At 46.6% G+C, this 20,180-nt stretch overlaps 1 protein-coding gene across 1 annotated transcript in view; it reads left to right on the top strand.

Annotated features, from left to right (window-relative positions):
• Positions 1–7,806, top strand: part of LOC147718154 (prostate stem cell antigen-like) — a 39,486-nt gene extending 31,680 nt beyond the window's left edge. The window contains exon 3 of the mRNA XM_086919229.1: positions 7,616–7,806. Coding sequence (XP_086775355.1) covers positions 7,616–7,806 — 191 coding nt within the window. The remainder of the gene's footprint in view (positions 1–7,615) is intronic.
• Positions 7,807–20,180: the final 12,374 nt, after the last annotated feature.

Genomic DNA, 20,180 nt, shown 5'->3' with positions numbered 1-20,180 from the left:
TCACTGCTAAGGAAACCTGTAAAATGCATTTCTGTTCAAATCTATCATCTGCATTTTTAGATTGGGTTTTGCGTGTGACTTCGCCCTCAATAAACACACCGCGGAAATTGGGATCAAAGGGAAGTTTTTAAGACCAGCCACAGTTCAAATCCACAAATATCACAATAACACTAACCAACTGAACTGGGGGTCTGACAGATATCAAGCCAACAAATGCTTCAAAACCCCACAAACAGAGTTCAAGTAGTCAAGTGAAGAGGGGAATAACAGTACATAAAGGAACCAGAAAGCATCGAGCAGAGCTTGGATTCCCATCATTTATCAAAGTGATCAATCTTATCATCTGGTTGTCCAGCAATGTGGATGGTGTATCTCCTGATCATGGAGACAGACTTACAACAGAGATTTGCTCAATAGAATCTGATGGAGGATCCCACCAGGAGTGAACCAGACTATCCAGTATTTACAGACTGTGATCACCTGGGAATCAGAAAGCAGTGCAAAAAAACAAAAAGGTGTGTGAGATTAAAATAGAGTCGTGAGGAAGAAATGCTGAATTTATTAGTGTTATCACCTCACCCTCCAATCTAAAAACACAACAGTTCAAAGAGCAGTATTAACTAATAACTGCTAGATTAATACAGGCAATCTCTATGTTGGAAGTCTGTCTCCATGATCAGGAGATAAACCACCCATATTGCTGTGACTTCACCCTGACAGGAATTGTGGTTTTTGCTTGCATAGGGTTTCACCCCCCTCAACCAATTATCTAATTTCTTACACATACATTAAATCACAAGTAGATGTTGTGAGAGTGGTGAGCTATGGTTCCCAATATTACTGCTCATGTGCAACAATTCATAAAGTCATGAAGTATAACAATCATGAGCCTGGTTTTTCAATGAATTTAAATCTGATTTAAACTTTCTTTAATGTTGCTCTTTGGTGAATTTTAGTTTGTCTACAGTGTAAGGACACACAGTCACAACATTTCAAGTCATTGTGTTTGTAAGAATGTTGTGTATCTTTGCTTCATCAGCAAATCTATCTGCATTCAGTTTTGAAACTACGTTTTTCAAGCATTTGATGACATCATCTTGGGTTTGCAGACACCGTGATGAATTGTTTGAAAATCCACTCATGGATTTATAAAATTGTCATGTCAATATAAGAAAGGATGTAGCTTAATAGCTAGAGTGTCCGTCTTTGAACCTGCAGAACCAGGCTCGAACCTGGGCCGGGGGGCCGGCTCAACTTCCTGTGAATTTGGGCAAATGGATGTGTTTGTTTGTAATGTAACCGAGACTGTGTGTGTGAAGTGTTCAGTTTAAGAAGGGTCAGAGCTATTCCTACATTTGTTGAGAGCTAACTGAGGACCACAGTGTATTGACCTAGAATTTAGGATGAGGGAGTGCTCAGTCTAAGAAGGGTCTTCAAGCACAAACCATGGCACCGTGTTAAGGGGACCCCTAATCAGTTATGTGTTGAAACGTCTCGACTCTTAGGAGAGACAATTATAGAAATAATGACCATTGAACGTAAAGACATCAAACTAGACAAAGATTAAAGTAGGTCCTAATATGTTTCAGCCTAGCCTCCTGTAAACTCCCCGCAACTACCTCCCCCTCAACAAAAGGACCTCACATTTATTTTTGAGGTTGGTCTTAACTAATTTTAATTGAATAGGACTATATGTAAGAAGCTGTCACTGGCTCCAGTAACTAAAAATATTTTTACAAATATATGAATATATCTCCCTTTACTTTCACTTTTTTAACAGAAGCATTTCTCTTTAACCAGTTGCATTTCTATTATTGAAGAATGGCTTTTGAGGCTCTTTCATGTGAAAAATGCATATCTGTATCTGCCTGTGCATTGTGTTGTACTGAAGTTTGCATTGCTAATTGTAGTACAATATACTTGCTCATAGTGCTTCTAAGATTGTAAAATGCACAATGTTGTTTAAATGCAGGGGTGGGGGAATCATATCGCCCGACGCCCGAACCATGTAGATTTTTATAATGAACAAGAAGATTTAATGTCTATTTTGTCCCACGGACAAGAAGACATTAAATCGAATAAACACGGGTCTCTGGCCTCCAGCTCCCTGGCTCTGTGATCTGGAAGCACGATGCCGCTGCCCCAGAAGTCGAGCTGCGTGGCTGACACATAGATGGACAGAGAACTGCACTGTCTCTGCGGCTGCTGGCAGGTAGAGGCCTGTGTGTGTGCGCAGGAGCAGATAGACGGGCACAGGGCCCTAAGAGGGGAGCGGGGCAGGCTGGAGACACAGACCAGGCTCGGGAGAGGGGCCTGGGAGGCAGCAGACACAAGCCCCCAGAGCACTAAAAGACAGTGGCTGTGTAGGGGTCTCAGAGACAGACCCCCGAGAGAGGAGGACCAGGCCTGAGGCTGCCTAGAGGACAGAAGCTGTCTGGTGTTTATCTTCGAGGCCGCATGCGAATGTCGTTTTGCAAGGTGTCTTTAACAGAAACTGCTGTTGCACTGCTCTATCTGAAGGGTTCTGCTTCTGTAAAAACGTTATATTTTTCCTGTTGGAACAGGATCATCAATCAAGTAAAGTTGCTATGGGGGAGGGAAGCGAAGCGCAGAACGAACGGTCCAATCACCTAGTATACAGTTCCCAGCAAACTATGGTCCTTAAGTTCAGCAGGTTGCTCAAATTACATTAATTTGGAAAGCGCCTGTGAGCCCTCCCGACTCCATTATGCTGCAGCTGCACCCTGCCGGGCTGCCTTCTCCGCCTGCCCTCTCTCACACACGTGCCTGCCCTGGACTTTTCTTTTAATAATCAGCACTGTTGCTTTGTTCAGTTGGACCAGCTAATCTGGACCGGCCAGCACTACACACAGCTCCTGGAATACAGTGCGCAGTTAATGAAAGTGACTCGAGCAGTGCTGGTTACACGGAGTTACCTGGTAGAAATATTCAAATATTTATTTGTAAGCCCTAAATATAGTGCTTCAGTTTATTCAGCCTCAGCGCGTGGGAGGGGGCGGGGGAGGGGATGATGTGAGGGGGATGCGGTGGTTGCGTGTGTGTGTGTTAATAAGCAAAGTCCTTTTTTGGCAGAGCGCGATAAGGCAGCTAGTGCTGGTTGTACAGTGTCAGATTATAACACATACAGTAATTTACTGTGCTATGGTGAATCAGGCCAGTCTCAGACCTACATTGCCCCGTGCAGGAAGAGTGTGTAAATCAACATCTACTGTTGCACTGACTGCTATGCTATGGAAATTTATTTTTGCTGACGCAGTCACGTTGTTCAAATGAGTGTAATTTCAGATATTTGTTTCCCTCATCTTATCTTCTTGATTTTTTTCGAGAGAAAGTGTCACTCATAGTCGGTGAAATGTCGTTCTTAATTACTCTGAAATTATGGAAATGTCACACATAGCAATCTGAAACCTTGTCAGCTATGTGTTCTTATGCGGTGGGACGGAGAAGAGGCTGTCTGCCTGTGGCTCTAGGGGAAAAGCCGGTCTGCGGGAGAAAGAGGCTCGCCACGGGGGCTGAGACAGGCTCACAGAAGCTATGATCAGAGCAGTGGGCAGGCTGCTCAGAGGGAAGACCCGGAATAAACTATCAGAGGGTCAGAACAGGCTGCAGAGAGAGGCAGCTCAGGGAATTACAGACCAGACTAGCTCGGCAGAGAGCAGCCTGTAAAGGGGATAGGTGTGCCTCCCTGTCAGGGTGGGCTCTGGGAGGGGCAGGTGCTGGGAAGGGAGAAAGGGCAGCCACCAGAAGACGAGAGCCAGCAGCGTGGGACAGGAAAGAGACGGAGACACCGAGTCAGCCGCTCTGGCACTGCCACTGAGCAGAGAGAAGAGGCTGCAGTTAAGGGACTTCCAGGGATGCAGCTGTGGAGCAGATACACTACCAGTGATAGGATCACCCTAAACCTCCAGGATGTCATGAGGATGTGGCAGTGGGGGCATAGGCCACACCTCCTTTCACAGAAAATCTTCACTTGGTACCGATCCGCCTTCCATGGCCCTCCACTTGCACCCCAGTCTTGTGATCTCCCTTTATCCTCGGGGGGGGGGGGGGGGGGGTTGCCTCTCCCCCGTTTAACGACTCTTCCCTTTTACCAGCCATAACTAAAGAATCAACTCCAGCCCCTACCTGAAACCCATCTATGGTGCCACATACCTCCCTCAGTTTCAAAGACTGTGCTATAAACTCAGCCATAACAGGGGCCTTCCCTAGCACTAACTTCTTCAAACGTCCCACGGCAGAATTACTCGCTTTTTGAAAGATGCTTCCCAGTCCTGCAATTCGTGCAAGGACTTGTTGGATCTGTTCTTCCCAGTACATAATTTAATCATGCTTAAAATGATTAGACCATCCGTGATGTACAGTCTTTGTGTGTCTTTCTCTAACCTGTGTATCCCTGATTCAGCAGGATGGGCCCCTTAATGCCCCTGTGTTTTGGGTGGAGAGAGTAGGTCTTCCCCTACTCTCTGTACACACACCTCATATACTACACCCTCTCTAGGGCTCAGGGAAATGGTCCCCTCCCCCCTGCCTCTCTGTACACATCACATTCACCTTGGTGCAGGGTCGCAAGAGTCCTGCGTTCCACTCTGTGTCCGTCCCATTGACCCCTCCGATCCGGATGGGTGCAGAGAGAAGGGTTCCACCTGCTCTGTGCGCGCTGCATATACCCACTTCTGGGTGCAGAGAGGTGGGCTGCCCCTTACCTCATATCTCTAAAACTTTTCTCCTTTGCGCAGATTGTTGGCCGTCTGCTTTTAACTGTCTCTAAAGTCCTTGTATGCATCCCTTTCTAGATCTATGGAAGTTAGCTGTGCGCTCTTTTCGTCTGTTACTTTTTTCTCTCTGTGAACGTACAACAGTGGCTCCTCGGTGCATTGGATGGGCTCTGTTCTCCAGCTCTCTATACACGTTCACCTTAATTTTCACCCATTGCTTGTGATGTCCCATGTGGTTTTAGTTGTGAAATTTAAGTAAGTTGTTGCCCCGCCCCCTCCCCCCCCTTAAAGGGTGAATTCTGCGTTAGGGGAATGCTGTTGGAGTCTTAAAAGTTTTCAGCTTTTTTTAATGTGGAATTACTGTGATGTCAAGAGCGACAACACATACAAATAAGGGAAGTTGTTGTGTGGTTTATGCTTTTAATCCTTCCAAAGTTGCTAGATTGAGAACTAATTCCCATCATGGTTGTAATGTGTATATTCATCTGATTGTGTGCCAGTAGGCAGTTTATGCTCTTGGCTGCTTTTCCCTCCTGCAGAAGCTATCTTTTTGGCTCCCGCCACCTGTGCGCTGGAGTAGTGGACTTCGGCTCTTTTCTGCCCAGTATGCTTGCCTGCTTTCTCATCTGTGGACCTGTGCACTGTGCAGACTGCTGTAAATTATTTATGCTCATCGCTCCCTCTGTGACAAGTTTAGAGGGGATTCTTGCTCCTGGGCCATGTTTCGGGGGGGGGGGGGGCTTGCTCCTTGTGTTTTAGAAGAGTAATAACAGTGGCAGATCAACCTGTTTTAGAGGGCTGGCGAAACTGGCTCATTGGTCTTGGTTGACTGTAGGTACGGTGGCTTGTAGTTATTTGGGTGTGAATGTGGTACTGACTTGTGGCCTGGTTTGGGAGGGAGGTTGGGTGCTGATGCTGGCTTCTGTGTCTAGTTTGGGGAGCAAAGGCTCAACTTTGTTGCCGGGTTGGAGACTCCTGTGCGTGCTCTAGAAGTGGCTGAAAACTCCTGGATGTGCTCTAGAGGGCTGTGGCTCGTGGGACAAAATTAGGGAGGCACTCGTGCATATCCTCAGCTTAGGAGGTGAAGGACCTGGGGGTGCTGTATTCTGAGCTGATCACGCAGGTGCTGTTTTCTGAGCCCAGAGTAAGTCTGAGAGTGTATTATTTCTTGAACCCAGTTTAAAGGTGGGGGTGCCGGTTCCTGGTCTAAATATTATAGGAGAGGCTGCTGGTTCCTGGAGCAAATTTATCCACCATGAATTCTGCCCTCGCATAAAGCGGACTGTGATATCATCCTGCTTATATGGTGAGCAGTGGGAAAAGTACATATTTTCCCATAAACATTGACACAGTTGTTTCTCTGTCAGCCCTTGTAGTTGATTTATGGAGTAGGTGGGACAAGTGGATTTTACAGGACATGTAGATCTCAGTAGCATTTTGTCCATTGGCCATGTAGATTATTAAAAAAATTCCACACCCCTGTAAATGATATGACTAGGGTGGTGCACACTATATATGTATTCCCTTGAATGGTGCAGCCCTCTTTATAGGCCTTACAAGTGCTCCAGGTTTCACATATGGGCAGTCAGAGGAGGGTGTGTCCAGGAGGAGTTTCTTAGGAGGGTTGATGCCAATTGCAGAGATGAGGTTGAGACTGAGAGTAAGCTGTAGATATGAGAATGGCTCTTGAGGTCTCATTGTGAGTCTTATCTTCAGCCCACATCTCCAATAATTTGCCCAGTTCTGGTGGGCTAGTCTAACACATGATGAAGAGGTCTAGAATATTGTGTATAGCTCTGTTCAGATTGTGGTAACTTTTCTTAAACGTGTTGTTCCTGATGTGACAGCTAGGGTAGTGTGTCCAACACTGAAGGCCTCATTTAAAATATTTGACTTATTCTGAATGTGTCTTTTATAAATATAAAGACAACTTAGGGGTAATGTAGAGGCAAATATCTAAAATTGCAAATAGTTTGAGTTACTTCCTGTATGGAAAAGGGGTGACTACACAGCTATGTACACTTTAGAGCATGGAGTAGCAGGTAAATCTCAACCCTCTAAAAGCTAATCGGCTGAGTGGCAGCGGCTTGGCTTTTAGGTGACAGCACACTTCCTGGGTTAAAGGTCTTTGTATGAGCCAGGGTGGGAGTCAGATGATAAATATATCCCTGGGTAAGGAGTCTCAGTATCAGCTGGCTGGTGGCTTAGATGAGTGAAGACCCCCAGAGTTACAATACACCTGCAGCTGCCTGGCTGGGAGGAAGGGCTCTACAGAATGCACCCTGTGTTGAGGCCATACGTTTACCTGGTTGCAGGGGTCAGGTGGTACACTGCCCCCAGGGTTAGATGCCAGAGGTCACATATGGAACGTTCTCAAGGTCAGGGCCAGAGCATCAGTTGTTGTGGGTCATTGAACACTCTCTGGATAAGAGCACAGAGGTCATGGGCTCAGACCTGAGAGCTCAGGTGATGAAACACGCTCGGGCTTAGAGGATGCACACTTAGATCATGGCTCATAGTTCACATCCAATAATGCATAGGATATCTGAGAACTCTGGTGTGACATCAGATTTTGTTATTGTAGAAAGTTCAGTGAGTTTATTCAGCTGCTCACAGAATTGGTGCAAAAAAGGGACAGCAGTTTTAAATCAGGGCTGGTTTGGAAAATGGCCATAGAGGAGAGTAATGTAGAGATACAGGTTCCACTGGAAACCAAGCAGAGTGAAGCTGATAAGCAGAGGTTAGGATATGGCATTGGCTTGCATAGACTGCCTTCCAAAGGGTGTCAGACTTTGTCTACCTCCTGTGTTTCTGTGTTCATTGATTCTGTAATGCTGACATTGGAGTTCATTTTGAATAATCCTTGTACTTATTCACAGGGGCTTCATACATCAGCAAGAGCTGTTCAAACACCTGCTCAGAGGGCTCGGCCACTCTTGCAGGTGCAACCGCTAAAGTTACCTGCTGCAGCACTGACCTCTGCAATGGAGCAAACAGTGCGAAGCTCAACTACACGCTGCTCTCCCTGGCAGCGGCCATCAGCGCCCTCGTGGTCAGAGCTGTGCTTTGAGGTGAGGATCTTGGAACTGTTTACCTTTCACAGATTCCCCTGGGCTGCAGGTGGGGCAAATTAACCATGGGGTAACTGCAGAACCCCTGGGGGCTTTCAGATATGTGGGGCCTTCCAGTAGTGGGTGGCTGGACCTTTTGTCAATATGCAGGAGGTGTAAGTTGCTTCTTCTCCATGTACCTTCTACATCAATTGATCACGCTTGTTACGGTCCATTAAGAAATACATGCCCCGGTCAGGAGCTGTGTATGAGGGGGCATGTGTTCACCAGTATATGTGTGAATAAATTGTTAACAAAAGCAACTATATTATGGTTATCTTAAATAGGGCCTGTTTCTCTGGGTTCTACGCAATTAATAAAGTAGAGACAACAGCCTCCTCTCGGAAGAGTCTGAGGTCTGTCGAACTCTACTGCCCCTACACACCTCTGAAAGAGAACACAACCTTTGTTGGAGCCCTGCTCTGCCTTAAAGAGGCACTGAGGCCCTCTTGTATGAGAAAGTCACACAGTGTGGTGCCGCAAGCCGCCTTGCTGCGCTGCATTACAGGGAAAAGGGCAAGAATGCGCTGTATTTATGGCAAAACAGGACAATCCTGTCCTACACCCTGCGCTGGTGCCCTTCTGGCAGCCTAGCACCAATGCAGAAACCCTTGCAATGGTGCCTGTGTTGTTGGCTGGATTGTATGTGTGCAGGAATGGGCACCGTCCTAAACAAAAACAATCCTGGGAGGCATGTTCCCTTTAGAAGAGGAAAAAACGAGGAGAAATGGAGATATTTTCTCCTCATTACGCCTCACCTAGGGAGAAGTAAGATTTTGGCACATCCCCAGGTCTACAAGTTTTTGTAAATCTGTGGATGCGTCAAAGTCCATGGGAGTTGCGCGGAACGCCTTCCGAGGGCTGAATAACAAAAGATAGAGCTTTGTGCGGCATTGCGTTACTACAGACATTTGAAGCCACTTGGAGCCACACAAAGTGTTTTGTGGTGCAAACGTGACGCAACCCTCTCATAAATAACTTTTTAATGTCTTCGCTCCGCTGACCTACACTGGTCTACAAACCTCTTAAACAAATATTAACCTTCTATATCTGAGCTCTGTTAAACTCTATTGATCCTTTAAACCTTGTAAAGATGCTTTAAACAATCTCAAATCTCTTCTCCTCCAAGAGTCACTCACATATCTCTGATCTCTGCTGCGCTCTCCTAACCCTCCACAACTCAAATTCACACTAACCTTTCTTCTGTGAGCTCAGCTAAGCTTGCTTGCTCTTTAAACCTCTTGAGGTGATACACTCCATTGCTTTTATGACTACTCAGGGCTCAGGTCGCTCAGGGCTCTCACAAACCACTTCAAGAGACACTAACTAATTTCAGATATTTTTCTGCATTAAAGAGACAGTACACTTATGTCTGAGTTTAGCTAAGTCCCCCTGCTCCTCCATCTCTCCTAACGTGGCACTAACCCTCTGTCTCTCAGTTGTACTTTGCTCATTAGCTCCCACCAATCTGGTCCAATAACCTTCCAACTATCAGCTCTCTTCAGCTTGCCTCCTTCTATGACATTTTTAAGGTGACACTAATCCTTTAACTCTTAACTCTGCTCAGCCCTTTTGCACTTACAACCCTCTTAAAGGGACACTACCAGCCTATCTCTAGGCTCTGGTTAGCACTCTTTCGGTTTGAAACCTCATAAAGAGACAGTATTTCACTGTTTTTAAAATCTGATCACCTCAGTATGCACTCCTACAAATCTCTTAAAAAATCACTAATCCAGTGTTCTCCTTTTCATATTGGTTGGTTCCTTTTCACCTTATTCTCAAACCTTACCATAAGTCCTGATATTTACCTGTCAGTGCCAACAAGGAGCTCCTTGAACTGAACTTGAACACCATGTCTGAGAGTTGCCATTCATCTTTGCTTTGGGTTCACAGCAGTCCCTTATGCATTATTTATGTATTTTTCATGCCTGTGTTAGAAACTCAATCTAATCCTTATCACTGCAAGGAGGTAGTGTGAGGGCATGGTGTGGTTGTGCTGCTTCACCCTTTAATAATGGCATCTGACACTATGCTGCCCCCTCTCAACATGGCAGAACTCTTTTGTCAGTGTGGGATGTATGTCAGTACAACGCGATCATTTTGATCCCAGTACTTTACATAGCGGATTTTACAATGCAAGTCGTTACAACATCTTGCGTTGGAGGGTGCGAATTTGAGAATTAATATAATTTTATATTCCAACACCAGTCCACGTAACAGTAGGGAAGGTGTTGGAATATAAAATTACAATATTCCTTAACCAACAGCGCCATCCAGCGCAAGTCGTAGTAACGACTTGCGTGTAATGGCAGCGTGGTAAAGGTTGTGCGGTGTAAACACTGCGTTGTAAACAACGTTTACCGTCAGTGTGTGAAGCTCTCTAGCCCAACTATAGATGTGGCTACTTGGGGGCTACCCGTTTAATAATGCAGTCTCCCTCTCAGTCCCAGAAGCCAGCCTTTCTGCCTAAACAAAAGAGCAGTCCCTTCTCAGTGTGACTAGCATTTGCCCTTAGAAGGTGGCTTCCCCTTTGAAGCTCCAACATTAGGGCACATACCCACTCTGCCCACCCTAACAGGATGCTTGATTCTGGTCCAGGGAAGACATGGCTTGGCAGTTTGAACTGGACTGTTCCCATGAGGCACAGGGTCAGACTGATTTGCATATGGCCATGTCTGAACTGGGGTGGCGGATTGAGCTAAAGAAGGATGATGAGTTCAACTTAGTGACTCTGTGACTGGGGATGAGTGTCTGAAAAGTTTCAGCACTCCATCCAACATCTCCTTGTGTTTGTGATTGTAAACTGATGGCAGTTCCCTAGAGAGTCCCACAGAGCATTTATGCCCAGTTCTCTTTAACATGTCCACGCAGCCCTTCGTGGTCATCGTTAGTTTTTCTTGGCCTGATGCCAGCTCCCTGTTATGTTATGTTATCAGATATTTATAAAGCAAAGAGCTACTCCCAGGAGTGCCCCAGCACTAGGAAAACAGAGACGACATAACAACAAACAGAACATTCCTTTAAAGTGCAAACTCAAAGCTGAAAGAGCCATGTTTTTAGACTCCTCCTAAAGGTAAGGAGGTCCGGAGAGAGAGAGGTTGGCTATTCCACAGCCGACAAGCCACAGCTTGGAAAGATCTACCCTCTACCCGGGAGAGCAAGACCTTCAGAGTTGAGATCAAAAGCTGAGAAGAAGATCGCAAGCTTAGCTGTGGTACGTAAGGTTGAAATCTTTCCCTAAGGTAGGAAGCTCCAATCTTATGAAATACTTTAAAAACTAAGACTAAGGCTTTAAAATGGATTCTTTTCCACAACAAAAGCCAGTGTAGAGCGGACAGAAGCTGAATAGTGTGAGTCCTGGGACCTGTCAGAAAGATGGTCCTCGCCGCCACATTCTGAATCACCTGCAATCGGCCAGGAAGGTACTCAGGGAGCTTGAGATACAGGGAATTAACATAGTCCAATCTGGACAACCCCAGGGCCTGGACCATTGTTTTCCTATAGGGAACTGAGAGCAGGGGGAGAAAGTTCCTCAGCATTCTCAACACCCGAAACAGACCCCAGCCTCAATTTGACCTGTAGATTTTTCACAATGGTGATAGAAGACAGGGGGGGGGACATGTCCTGCGGCCACCAGGTATGCCAAGCTGCATACGGACATGGACCAAAGAAAATGACCTCTGATTTTCCGTATTTACACTTTAATTGATTGTGTCTGAGCCAGGAGAAGACTTCAGAGAGGCAGATGTTAAATAAGTTGCTGTTAAATTCGACACCCTTCTCGCACGTGAATAGCAGCTGGGTGTCATCAGCATATGACTCTATTTTGGCCCCGTATTTCTCGGCGAGGAGGGCGAGAGGGGCCATATACAAATTAAACAAAGTTGAACTCAATATTGAGCCCTCTGGGACCCCGACATTCATGGGCTGAATTGCAGTTGCAAAAAGAGGAGACCAGATAGTGTGTGAGTGGTTAACAAGGAAAGACGTGAACCATCTCAATACCGTGCCACCGATCTCCGTGAGTCTTTGCAGTAATCTGTTGTGGGGCACGGTATCGAAGGCTGCAGAGAGGTCCAATAATACCAAGACCGCATTACCTGCTCCATCCAGCGTAGCTTTAATAGTCTCCGTAAATTCTAACAGGGCTGTTTCTGTGCTGTCATTAGCTCTGAAGCCCGACTGACTAGGGTGCAGCAAATGATTGGCCTCCATGTATTTGGTTGTAATTTCATTGACACATTTCTCTAAAACCTTGGAGTAAAAAGGCAGAAGTGATATGGGCCTGTAGTTACTTGCGGCCTCGGGATCTGCCGTAGGTTTCTTAAGCAGTGGAAGAATTTTGGCATGTTTCCAAGTTTGCGGCATAAGCACTTCCCGCAAGGCGGTGTTCAATATCAGATTCTCTACAGGGTTAATCACTTCGCTATTGAGGACTGTACTTTTGCTGGACATGGGTCTGATGGTGAGCCGGACTTCAGAGCTTTCATAAATGCTAGAGATTGCTCCAAGGTGATCACAGGGAAGTTCATGAGGGAGGAGTCAGTGCAGAGACACATGTCAAAAGGAGGTCCAATGACAATCTCCAATTCTGTTGACTGAGCTACGAAGGAGTCCTGGATATTTAAAATTTTTTCATAGAAAAAACAGGTCATGTGGCTGGTCCAATCACTTGTGGGAGCGAATGGTAGACTAATTGTCGTAGGAGAGGAGTAACGTTTTACAATATTGAAAAGTACTCTACTTTTATTGCCCACCAGATCAATTTTTGTTGTGAGAAAACATTTCTTTCCCTTCCGTACTTTCCTATAATGTTCTTTCAATGCTAGTTTTTAGATAGATTTGTCAGTGGGTCTATAATTCCTCAGCCACTCTCTTTCAAGATGCTTACATGCCCTTTAAATGTCCTTTAGGGCTTCCCTATGTAGATAACACACAAGCATTTTCATCAACCACCATTCGAGCTTTGACATTCTCTCCGTTGTGCTTATCTATGTCTAAGTGGCAACAATAGAGAGGATTCTGTCAGACCAGTATAACACTAGTGCCACACTTGTTGTCCCAGTGGGGTGAGACCTCCCCGCTACCTGTGTATAAAATCAATAACATTGGATTCTGGATTGACAGAGAACTTTTCCTTCTGAAGCAGTGAAACAGTGGTATTCTTGATTTGATTTGTTACTTGTAAAAAGCTTGCATGTCGTGGCGTCTTGGCACTGATTGAGGTTCATGGGAATGGAGAGCTCTGAACGAACCATTAGATCAACACAAACAAGCGGCGGAGCGCTGTGGATGTACATAAAACCCTGCTGTTGTTTCTTCGTTCTTTAGTCTGCGGTCTGACGGTATCCTGATTGCAAGTGTGCCTCAAACCACCAGAAATGATGAGCTTGTCTGCAAGCAATGCAGGGGTTCTTTCCATATTTCCTTTATAAATTCTGCAGCTGCTTTTGGATTTGGTGTGGGGGGACTGGGGGAGCCAATGGAGTTCCATCAGGATGGGGGTGATGTGGACATGTTCAACATAAGACATTAAGTATAAGTGCTGGGCTGGAAGAGTACACGGGAGGACACTTTCATTTCTTTAGAATAGTGACCTGCTACCAGGAAGTATGAGGATGGTGTAGAGGATGAATCCAAGTGTCTTCTCATTCAGTGAAACATTTGGATTTTATGATGTGCAGGCTGTGTTTGACTCCTTGGAGATATGAAAAGAGGAGACTGTTGAACGGAGTTGTGTATCATCTGAGTATTAATGAATCTTAATGCTCTGTGAGGACAACCCCAAATTGCTCCCTGTAGAGGTTGAATATGGGAGGGAAAAGTATTGAGTCCTGGGGACTCCACAGGTGATAGGAATCTTGTGACACTTGGAGGTGCTCATGTGAACAAACTGGTATTGGTTGGAAAAAGCAGAAAGAGGTCCTGTGAAAGCAAACGCCAGTGAATCTAATTTGGGACGCCAGCGTGTGTGTGAGGGTGGGATGGTTGACTGTGGCGAAGGTGGTGAGAGGTCCAGTAGTACCAGGAGACAGGAGTCATCTACATCTGAGCTCAGGAGGGCACCATCTACAATGTGTATGGGAACAGCCTTGGTGCTGTGGCAAGATCAGAATCCAGATGCGTGGTCAGGAAGGAGATAGACAACATTGATGTAATCCTGAATTTGAGCACAGACTGCATTTTCAGTGTTCTGGTGAAGGATACGTGTGTGATGGGCCAGTAGATGCATATTGTATATTGTAAAGTATATTGTAGAGTTTTGAGGAGTAGGAGGATCTGGTCTGTCCTGAAGATGACCCTACCCTTTGTAAGATTAATGCAACCAAATGTGGTTATTCGCTGATCTACCCTACCATGCATTGCATTGATTATAACATAGTGAACATTGAGTTTGTTTTTAAATTCAGCATTGAATTTCATTTTAGTCATTTAAAATATGACAATGTTCTTACTTTTTCCCTTAGGTTGGAATGCAGCAGGTCAAAGGGGGTCGTTTGAACTGCATTAATAAAGAAGAGAAAATGAGGGGAAAAGCACGTGAGATCACAAAAAAGACCCCCCCTCACCACAGTTTTAAATGTAAAAATACATGCTGACTATCTCACACACCTAATCAATATGAAAGCAGGCTTTATCTCACCGTGTACTTATACAATAAATGAAACCATAAATGTCCTCTAATTCTGTAATTGAAGAATAAATATAAAGACTTCATAAGCTGTGTGGTGTTTATTGGACCGCAAGGTGAGTGGAACTAAACCATGAGTTCCAGTCCTGCTCCTTCTGGGACAGTGCTGGGTTTACCAGTGAAGTTTGGATATCACAAATGCTCTCTGTGTGATCTTGGCCTTGGTATTTACCAGTTCGTCCTACCAATAGTAATAACCTTTTATATAGCTCACGCCAACGAATGAATGTTGACTAAAGCATTACGGCCACATTTTAGCTACTCATTTTATCAGCCCTGGAAGGTTAAATGGCTGATTCAATCCTGCTGGGACTGAGAATCTGATCAACAGTTCTCCCCACCTACCTCTTACGAACTGAGGAACAACATCCTGGTCATTTGTCTCCTTGGTGTCCTGAAGACTCTCTGGAAACAAGCATTTGCAAAATCAATAGGTCTGGCCTTAGCATGCTGGTGCAATGTTATTTTATTTAGGAATTATATTGGTATTACATGCATGTGGCACAAGTTAAAAGGGAAACTTACTACTGTTTAAACGTGAGGGTAAATACTTGAAAAAATGTACTTTTGAAAAACCATCATTTACAGTTTTAGTGAAATGGTATGGGTGATTCCTTGCAGGTTCTAAGAACAATTATAAAACCCATTTTTTATTTTTAATATACATCACAGGTAAATATGATCTTCATGGGAACCAACTTTGGCTTTGATTTGCTAAAGCCCGAAAAAGATTGTTTAAACAAGAGCGACCAAAAATTATTTAAAAAAGGATAAAGAATGGAAACAAAAAGCATCATGGCCGAGGGGGGCTGACACAGGGTCCCTTGGCACGTGACGTCGTGTATTGAAGCAGAATGTCAATTACAGTGCTACCGTGACTGGGATTGTGGTCAGCTTGATTATGTCAGTGTGACAGTGCAAGTGTGATAGTGTAAATACTGGGTGGTGAGAGTGACGGAGCGACTACAACAGCAATCTGTGATTGGTATGTGTCTATGATCGTGTAATTGCAAGTGCGATGAAGAGAGTCTAATGCGGTGTGAGATGTAAGTTTAGTGATGCAGCAAGTGCAACGTCAGTCAATGTAATAGAGTAAATGTGGCAAGTGTGAGGTGATGAGGGCTACGTGTCGTCACCAGCCACTGTTCAATGCTGCCAGGGCCTCCTCTTTAGAAGTCTACAACTGCTGATCTGCTCCTGCAGTCGCAGGTGGGGACAGGTGGGCAGGGAGTCTGGTCCCAGCACACACAAATATATAAAAGGGCGACAACCACAGTCCAGCCTGAGCCACTCACTAGCAGCTCTGTGCCGTCCTAAGCAGCTTCTCAGCTCTGCATGGACACAACAGCCTGAGACTGATACACAAACTTGAGGCAGCAGACAGCCCTGAGGGAGTCCGTGTAGGAGAGTAGGATCTGCTTACTATGGTTACCCCCACTTTTTGCTGGTGTTTCTCTGTTTCTCAACTTTAGTCTGACTGGGGCCAAGCTTTACAGGACCCCAGCCTAGCTGCTTCCTCTCTAAAATGATTGAATGTACATTAGGTACCCTCCAGATTGGTTACTGGGTTACCCTTGTGAGTCCCTAGTATATGGTACCTTAGATACTAAGGGCATAGGTACCCCAGAGGCCTACCAGGTGCTGAAGGATGTATTATGCCACCCCTGGGACGCCTTCCAAAATGGCACCACAGGTCTGGTACTGCAGCCTGGGTAAGGTGGTGAATGCACCCCTTACTAAGATATAGGTTACCTATATCTAGCTTCAACAACTGACACATATAAACTTATAAGTCACTTCTATGACAGGTCTCATCAATCCTGAAGGCAGGTGTTGTGTGAAAGGGCACCCATACATGAGCAGGACCCCTCTGCAGCTTTCGAAATCTATTCTCTGAGGCTGTTCTGTGATGCAGCCAGACCATAAACTCTTAAGTGCACTATACCCCCGCAGTAAATGCTAACTTTGGAAAGATGTTGTGTTTGGTGTCAAACACTTCGGAATCCTGCCCCCTGCCAGTCCTGGTGGCGGGGGTAGAATTTCACCCTTCTAGAGGGAGAGACATGTACACACTGACCAAACCGGTAATAGTTTAAAAGAGACCCAGCATCACAAAATGGATGCTGCAGCCACCGACACGAGCTGGGCCTCCTGCTGCTGGACAAAACTCTGGCAGGGGAGGCATGGACAATAGGTTTCCTGTCACAGGAAGGTGTAACCACCTCCCAGACAGGCTTTAGTGTATAGGGGCTGGGTGGGTGCATACATAGAATGCTTTTCAGACAGTGCTGGGGGCACACTTGGTGTCCCTGTGCATATCCCAGTTCAAACCAGTTGCAGGGACACTCAGCCCCTGCACTGGCACAAAACTGGACAAAGGGAAAGGGATGTAGCCACTCCCTCCCTGGATCCTCCCATAGGTGGGTCCCCAGAGTATGTCCACCCCTAACTTAGTATAAGTATGGGAACCCAGTACTTATGACTTCAGTTTACACCTGGAAAAAACTATCTTGCATTTCCAAGGCTCCCGCTGGGTCCTAACAAATTTGCGACTCAGAACACAGACTTTCAGACTTCTCAGAGGCTGATACAAAATCTCAGCAAAGCTGAGACCCACAGCCCTCACGAGTGACGTGGGAGCAGAACTCCTGGACACCCTGCACATTTGCTAGTGCATTAACTTCCCGAGCTTTCCTGAAGTTGTGCATTGGGCTACTTGTAGTCCAAGCCCCGAGCACCATCAGCACCAAAGATTGTGAGCCTACAGTCCACGAGTGTTCCTCGGACCCGCTTCTAGCATTTCCGCTCGAGGTTCCTTCACGGTCCCTAGTCCATCGATGGGTGGGTACCCACGAAGGTAACTCTTATGTTTCTTGGTCTTTTCTGGTTGCTCCAGACATTCCCTGACTCCCCTCCAGCAGGTGAGTCCCTCTGACTTTGCTGGTCTGCACTGAAGCCAATCTTTGCTTTCTGCATGGGTTGCTGTTGCTAAGGCTGTAGGAGAGTAGGGTCTGCAATCCTATGATCACCCAGATTTTTTGCTTTTGTTTCACTGGTTTACGACTTTCTCTGGCTGTGGGCCTGCCAATCAGCCCCACAGCCTGGCTGTTCTCTTTCTAAATTACTTCATGTACCCTAGGTGCATCTACCAATTGGTACTGGGCCACCTTATCAGACCCTGTAACTCAGGGCATAGGTGTACCCAGGGCTACCAGGGGCTGCAGCATGTATTATGCCACCCCTGGCTGGCCTCCTAAATTTGACACAACTGGCTGCATGACAGCTGGGGCAAAGTCGTGTAATCACCCTTTGCTGTAGGTGTAGTATCCCTATACCTAACCCTAAAATGGACACACAGATTCCTATCAGTCACTCCTATGGCAGGCCTTGACAATCCTGAAGGCAGAGTGCTTGGAATCATGTGAGATAGTGCTCTGGCATGAGCTGAGCCTGTCTGCAGCTTGCGGAATCAAGTCCTAATAGCTGTTCCATGATATCGCATACCATATACTCTTAAGTGCATTATAATCCTCGCGGTTAAATGCTATCTCTGGTATTGCTTTATCAAAACATGTCGAGTAAGGTGTCATACGAATTGGAATACTAACCCCTCGCCAATTCTGGCGACGGGGTTAGCATTCCACCCTTCTAGAGGGACACGACATGTATGTAACTGTGAACCCCGGTTAAAGTTAACTGAAGCCTCAGCTCCACAAAATGGATGCTGCCACCACAGACACGAGTCTGACCCCCTGCAGCTGGGAGTCCTTCCAGCGAGGGGAGCCTGGACAAAGGGTTTCCTGTCAGGGGCGGTGCTAGCACCGTCCCAGACATGGTTTTGTGTATCCTGGGTAGGCAGGGCTTTACAGGAAGGTGACTGCTGAGTGGCACCCCGGTGCTCACTACGCATAGGCCGGTCTGAACCAGTTCCAGGGGCACACCAGCCCCTGGCCTGGGGAAGTCCAGCATGGCTGAGGGGTGTAACCACCCCCCACCTAGTCCCACCCATAGGCAGGACCTAGTCACCGGGTCAGCCCCCTTTTTTAGTATAAAGAGGGGAGCGGGCCCCCTGTTAAAATTAGATCATCTTTGGAATCAAGATACCACTTTCTTCGAAAGGACTTCACGATTTCTTCTTCAAGATTCTCCCTTGTGGCTAAGGAGTAGTCACCCTGCATCCGCAGGCACCATCCTAAAGAACACTGCGGTCTGCTGCAAGTCCTTCATCACGAATCCGACGACCCAGCTCGACGAGACCCGGCTTCCCTGGCACCTCTGACCTCTACTCACCTCTACAGCCCAGCTGAGAACCGTGAGTGCGACGAGACCTCAAGGGACCGACGATCGCCAAGACTACACGACATCTTTACTGCAAGCCCACCGTGTCCTCCACTGGTGAGTGCTTTGGGGTCCGAGAAGCCCCGACCCTGCGCAGCTCCAGCACCCAAGATCAGCCCCCCTGCATCTCCACGATCTGCGTGGGGCCCTTCTGCTGTTTGCTGTGCACCGCGTTGTTTGGCTACTAGCCGGCTGGCTTGTGGCCCTCTGAACGACGCCCAACGACTTCACGACTGCTGGTCTGGTTGCTCCAGGCTGGCCTTTGCTTCCTTCTTCAAGAGAGGCACCCCGGACCCTCCTGGTCCACTCCAGACGCCATTTTAGGTCCACCGCGTGGGCTTGAATTTGCCAAGGCTTTGTTGCCCAATCCTGGGTCCAGCGACGCCGACAGCTTCTATCTTCGTGGGACAGCTCGATCCTCCATCCTGGTCGCCGACAACGCCTCCTGGTCCGTGAGATCTTCGAGTCAAGCGTCACCCACTCACCTAGTCGAGGTGGCTACCATCCGGTGCCCTCCTGGTGCCCACTGACTACTGGCTAGTAGTCTCGAACTTGGTCCCCTCTGCTTTCAGGTGACATCTATCTTCAAACCCAGGCTTGGATCCGACTGAACTTTCTTCACTGGTCACCGGCCAGCATCTTTTCTTCCGGCTCCTGGTCCGTCTACGAGGATTCCCGACGTCTTTTCAGACCTATGCAGCTGCAGCCCCTGGGCTAGGTAACTTCGGCATTTCGGTGCCCCAGCATAGCCTCACTATCCAAGGGTCAGAATCTACTTTCGTTTTCTCCCTACCAGGTCGGGTTCGCCCGAGAACACTAACTTTCTATTTCCTAGCTACCATAGACTTTTGTCCCGCATCTCGCGTGAGAGTGCACACACTGCACCCGAGTCCCCTAGGCCTCCTAGACGTAATCTAACGATTCCCTAGTCAAGTCCTAGCGATTCCAAAAGCTATTAGTACTGTACTTACCTGCTAGGAATTTCGCATTCCACTTTCAGAGTATATGGTTTTCCGTGCCCCTCGGGCATTTGTATATACTGTGCTAACTTAAGTATTTTTGTAAGAGTTTTGGTTTGTGCTTAGTACCCTGTCCTCATAAAGAGTACAGGGCTGTTGTGATCTTTAAATAAATAACTGTTTATTTTCATAACACTTGTGTGGTGTCCTTTCACTTGGTATTCAAGGGGTATATGTGTGGTAAACAGCTGGCTTAACGCGCCCTCTCGAGTCTTTAGCCTTAGACTGCTCGTATCCACGCTACTAGGATAGCTGGTCTATAAGGTTGACTTACAACCAATCATCA

This window comes from Lissotriton vulgaris, chromosome 4_2 (genome assembly GCF_964263255.1).
Source record: "Lissotriton vulgaris chromosome 4_2, aLisVul1.2, whole genome shotgun sequence".
Lineage (NCBI taxonomy): Eukaryota > Metazoa > Chordata > Amphibia > Caudata > Salamandridae > Lissotriton > Lissotriton vulgaris.
This window is presented reverse-complemented; position numbering and strand designations above follow the sequence as displayed.